Source organism: Schistocerca cancellata, chromosome 5, assembly GCF_023864275.1.
Source record: "Schistocerca cancellata isolate TAMUIC-IGC-003103 chromosome 5, iqSchCanc2.1, whole genome shotgun sequence".
Taxonomy (NCBI): domain Eukaryota; kingdom Metazoa; phylum Arthropoda; class Insecta; order Orthoptera; family Acrididae; genus Schistocerca; species Schistocerca cancellata.
In genome coordinates, this window is record NC_064630.1 from 36,611,482 (window position 1) to 36,617,481 (window position 6,000).

Below are 6,000 nucleotides of genomic sequence, written 5' to 3' on the forward strand. Positions count from 1 at the left end.
GGGACTGATGACCTTAGCAGTAAAGTCCCATAAGATTTCACACACATTTGAACATTTTTCATTCGGTTACAGTTCTCCGAATGTCATCTACGAAAGGTGCTAAGTGGTGCAGCATATCTATGCGAAATTTTGTTTAATGAAGAAGCATCGTTTACAGACCATGGACAAGTCAGTCTTCTCAATATGCACTAATTGTCACTTGCATATCCACTTTGATACAAAGAAGTGGATAAAAACAACGCTCTTGTTCTATCAACGTTTGGTGTGTATTTTTCAAGATCCGCATCATTGGTGCCTGTTTTATTCATGGGAATATAAATATACACTCAAGTGTCTCGAGTTCGTAAGATATGCTGCTGCCGCAGTTATTGGAAGACATCCCAATGGATATAAAGCAATTAGTGAGGCATCAACATGACGGATGACCCTTCCGTTTCGCACTTGTAATGACAGATCCTCTTAAGAGAACATTTGGAGAACATTGGAACGGTCGTTAGGGATACGCAAAATGGTCTGCACACTCACTAAACTGAACACTTCTATACTTTTTCCTGTGGCGGAAATAAAAACAAGAGGTCTATTAGGAAACACCGGCGATTCCCGAAGGCATGAAATGCCTTATAACACTGGTCTGTACTGCCGTTAACTCCAGATCAAATTCAACGTGCGGTATTGTTTCTCAAGAATCACTTTATGGCATTTAGCAGTGCTGAAGGTTAATAATATGAGCACTTGGTATGGCAGACGTCATAATAAACACACGAACTGTACCTGGGTACCACGCTTGCTTGCTTTTGGTACAACAGGGTCGACTTCGTGGAATATCTTCTCCTGAAGGCGGGACAGTGGTTTGACAATATTTGATCAAGTGTCATACATGTTACGTCGCTGAAGTTCTCTTGGAAGATTCTTTCAAATGCTACTGATAAAAATACATAGTTCCATTAGAAAAAAAAACTCCATGTCGTAATTCGACGACTACAAACGATAAAAATTACTTGTGGACGTCAGGAAATTCACCATATTATTCGCTGTAACTTGGCGAAAACTGAATCTCACCTCGTATACTAGGTTCTACCGCGAGGCAGACAATTGTATGGTCCCTGCCAGTATCGCCTTTGAGTACACTAAACGTTCTGCGACAATACAACCTGATGAGAATGTTACACAGTTGAACATCATTCCACGGACATATTTATACTGACTCCAGTTGTGACATGTGACTCAACAATCCTTATAAACAATGGCTAATACTACTTAACGTCTTGCGACTCGTTCGCCTTTACATTTCTCAAATTTAGACGTACTGATCGATATTCGCAAGAGGCTGATTTTTTTCTGGAGATGTGACGGTATGTTACTATATTTACTATCATGTAACACATTGTCAAAGTTTTACGTCATCAATGAGAGGTCTTAGATGGTTATTAAGACTGTACACTAAATCATCATTACGTAACATACGCAACTATGACTTGTAAATCTCGCTGACATATACCCGAAATTATTTATTTTTCTCTGAATGACTTGATATTCAGAATACTACACTGCTTTCTGTCAGTGAAGAAGTCCTCTATCCAGCCGTAACCTGGCTTCATATCCCGCATAGCGTCTGTGAGGTACGACTATCAAATGTCTTCGAAATGTGGCATTTAGAGACTGTATATGGATAGCGCAATTGATAGTTTTGGTTACCATGGAGTTTCTTTCCTTCATTCATCGGTAACTCATGTTAAAGATAGAAGACAAGTCACTTCCAAATCACTCTTCGAAACTGCCGTGGGTCCCTATTGAGCTTTAAGACGACACCTTGTTCTCGGCAACACTAGTATTCTTTTCCGTTGAGCGCAAGTCGAGTTGTGGCAACATACCGTGGTTTTAAGATTGTGAAGGCACAGCTTCAACATTTGGTTTTAATTCTTGTATGGCCTTATTACGTTCATTGTCTCATCAACAAGTGGGTAAACGTTAATTTTCATCACTGCTTCTGTCCAAAATTTCTTAATATTCGAAACGCGCGATGCAGATTATTGAACAAGTAGCTGAGAGAATTTTGGTAAGCGTGCTTAGCATAACTCATGTTAAAAATAAATTGAGCGGGCCGCATTCGCGGAGGGCTTTGCCAAGAAGCGCGTAACAGTGGCAGCAGGTCATTTTCTCAATCCTCGCGTCCTTCTGCGTTACAGTTTAGTAGTCTTGACGTGAAAAATCGTTAACTTCACTAACAGTCTTTATATAATCATGGTTTAAACGAGAGTGAGACGAAATCTATGTTATTACACCCCTCTTCTTGCAACAGGCTTTCTTTTTCCTCCTTGGTTATGTCGACTCCTACTCACTCGTTCTCTCTCTGTCTGTCACACACACACACACACACACACACACATACAGAGAGAGAGAGAAAGAGAGAGAGAGAGAGGGAGAAAGGCACTTCGCTTTAGTTCAACAATTTGGTATTTTATACAATGGCAGTTAACCCGAATACGAGGGAAAGCTGTGCAGATTCGAAAGAAGACTCACGAGCTGACGACAGCTTCCTTAGAGATTCGTCACTACGCAACAAATTTCCATAATATTTTATAGGCAGTAATTGTAGTCAAATAATTTCAAAGAAGGCAGATGACTAAGGAATATGCACGCAAATTCAAAAGCATACCTTGCCTAAGCTGCGTGAATGAAGCTCATATGAACTTTGCAATCCCATTTTTTTTTCCAAAGTTGGCACTATAGAAGGAGGTCATGATTTGACGTGAGTCTTGTAAATGACAATGAAAGGAAGTGGTGTTAGCCCTATTAACTTTCTATTAGGGAGATGGAGTACTTTTCCGCCTACTTTGGTTGAGCTGTCGTGTTGGTGGGAGGTGAAAGAGATAACAGAGGGCAGGCGTGAATGAGGTAGAACACATAATGTATTTGTAGATAGGCTATCATTCGTTAGGCCACCAGCATTTACTTGCAGATGAGTAGACAATTGATTCGAACCTTAAGGTCGAACGACTTTTCAGATGGTACATCAGTTTGTGGATCATCATTACGAATTTTGCTAATGTACACTAAAAACGGTGAGGTACATTTCTGACAGTGGGTGACTTGCTTCTGAAGATGCCAGTGTAGGTAATCTGTTAAGAGTTACACATGAACCTGAAATGGCAAGAAAACTGTAGAAGTTTTATTCAAGAAATCAAGACATCTAACAAGTCACGTCTCTAAGATGGCCACAATATGTCATATCTGATCATGTTATAACCGTGGGCAGGCTACTGACGGATAACATACGTCATTATGATTGTCCAGATCATTGGGAAGTATCCAGAAAGAAGCTGAAGGACTGGCTCAACCGTACAGAACTACTGAGCACATGGAGTTGTATATGTTCATACCTGACTTGTCACATTTATGTAACACAGGAACAGGAAAACAGCCGTTACCTTACGCACACGCGTTTTGCAGATTCTCTTTCGGTATGTGAAGAAATGTTCATTGTTACAAAGCTTTCTAAAGCCAAGATCGTATAGATATTTCTTAATTTTTAACAACCAGTTCCGACAGACGTTGCCATCATCTGTAGGTCTTCATAATTTTGTGTCAGAAAGCGTTTAGATTAGATAGATTAGATTAGTTTTTCGTTCCATAGATCCGTGCTGAGGAGATGCTCGTGGGTGTGGAACATGTCAATATTTTTTTAAGCTGAAATAACAATACTAATAGTACGAATATATACAAAATATATACAATATATCATTTGTTTCTATTAAAAAATTCGTCAGTGGAGTAGAAGGAGTTGGCCACTAGTAAGTCTTTCAGGCTCCTTTTAAACTGATCTTTATTTGTAATTAATTTTTTTTTATGTTTGCTGGCAAATTATTGAAGATGAGTGTTCCTGAGTAATGGACCCCTTTTTGAACTAAAGTAAGTGCTTTTAAGTCCTTGTACAGATCATTTTTGTTCCTGGTATTGTATGTATGAAATGAGCTGTTTGTTGGAAAAAGAGGTATATTATTTAGGACAAATTTCATTAAGGAGTAGATATACTGAGAGGCAGTAGTTAGTATACCCAGTTCTTTGAAGAGGTTTCTACAGGACGTCCGTGAATTTACTCCACAAATAATACGTATTACACGCTTTTGGACTCTGAAAACTTTTGTTTGACTTGAAGAGTTACCCCAAAATATTATGCCATATGACATTATGTAATGAAAGTAGGCAAAGTATGCAAGCTTTTTCATTTTTATGTCGCCTATGTCAGCTAACACTCGAATTGCAAATACAGATTTGTTAAGGTGTTTCTGCAGTTCTGTGGTGTGCTCCTCCCAACTGAATTATCATCAAGCTGTAATCCCAGGAATTTAAGACTGTCAACCTCTTCTATCTGCTTTTACTTCATACTTTATGCATATCCTGGGTGGAAACCTCTTACAGGTTCTGAATTGCATACAGTGGGTCTTTTCGAAGTTTAATGTCAGTGAGTTGGCTTTAAACCATTTATTAATATCCATGAAAATATCATTAGCAGATCTTTCTAGAACTACACTCGACATACTATTTATTGCAATACTTGTGTAATCTGCAAACAAAACGAACTCTGCTTGTGCGATGGAAAACAGAAATTTTGGATACCTAAAGATGACAGCAAAGTCTGTCGAAACCGGTTGTTGAAAATAAGGAAATATTCATGCCAACTTGAATGTTTTTTTTTTTTACCAAGTAAAACAGATCACTCCTTCTCACTTCGCTACATAAGAAAAGTCAAAGTCTCATATGGCACTTGATCAAAACCACCAAGGTGAATGGCAAATTCGTTCTATCCTTAATATTACATGTCAGTCGGATATCGATCTCTAGTTCACACCTCTCTTTCACATATCTTTCTGGATTCAAAATGAGGGAGACTATTGCGGAAAGAATGCGAGCAGCTGTTGGCGAATCGCCTCGCGCAGAGCCTAGATGCTATGAATAGCGGACCTTTAGCGCGGGACCGGCGTACCTGCATGGCTCCAGTGGACGCTCTTGGAGAGCTTTCCGCGCTGCTTGCCGGCGAAGCTGGCGGAAGCCTTCACCTGGGCGTTGCCCATGGCGGCGTCGCCTCCCTCACGGCTACGGCTGTGGGCGGCGCCTCTCGCCCGCCATCCCCCGCTGACGGAGTTTCGTGCGTCTTGCGTTCGAGCGAAGCGCTGCGCGCTGTCCGGCCACGAGGCTCGGCCCCCCGGACACTGCGAGCTGGGCGCGTGCCGACTCCTCGCCTCCGCCGCCTTCTAAACTCGCCGCGCTCTCAGCTGCTCCGCCTTCTAAATCGGGACGCCCGATGTAGTCACGAAAGCACTGTCGTCGTGGTGGCGCTTTCCGTTGCTTTCCGATATCTTTACAATTCTTTACAAGAAAGTGCTCTGTGCCATTACATGAACAGTTGTCGACTGAACTGTAGGTAATAGGCATTCCTCTGCTATGGTACATTTTGTCTGTTTCTTGTGACGATATACCGGGTGATCAAAAAGTTAGTATAAATTTGAAAACTTAATAAACCATGGAATAATGTAGATAGAGAGGTAAAAATTGACACACACACTTGGAATGACATGGCGTTTCATTAGAACCACCCCGTATTGCTAGACACATGAAACATCTCTTGTGCGCGTCGTTTGGTGATGATCGTGTGCTCAGCCGCCACTTTCGTCATGCTTGGCCTCCCAGGTCCCCAGACCTCAGTCCGTGCGATTATCGGCTTTGGGGTTACCTGAAGTCGCAAGTGTATCGTGATCGACCGACATCTCTAGGGATGCTGAAACACGACATCCGACACCAATGCCTCACCATAACTCTGGACATGCTTTACAGTGCTGTTCACAACATTAATCCTCGACTACAGCTATTGTTGAGGAATGATGGTGGACATATTGAGCATTTCCTGTAAAGAACATCATCTTTGCTTTGTCTTACCTTTGTTATGCTAATTATTGCTATTCTGATCAGATGAAGCGCCATCTGTCGGACATTTATTGAACG

General features: G+C 41.2%; 1 protein-coding gene across 1 annotated transcript in view; it reads right to left on the reverse strand.

Moving 5' to 3' along the window:
* Positions 1–5,228, reverse strand: part of LOC126188351 (uncharacterized) — a 260,603-nt gene extending 255,375 nt beyond the window's left edge. Inside the window, exon 1 of the mRNA XM_049929950.1 lies at positions 4,985–5,228. Within this exon, the coding sequence (XP_049785907.1) occupies positions 4,985–5,072 (88 nt within the window). The 5' untranslated portion in view covers positions 5,073–5,228. The remainder of the gene's footprint in view (positions 1–4,984) is intronic.
* Positions 5,229–6,000: the final 772 nt, after the last annotated feature.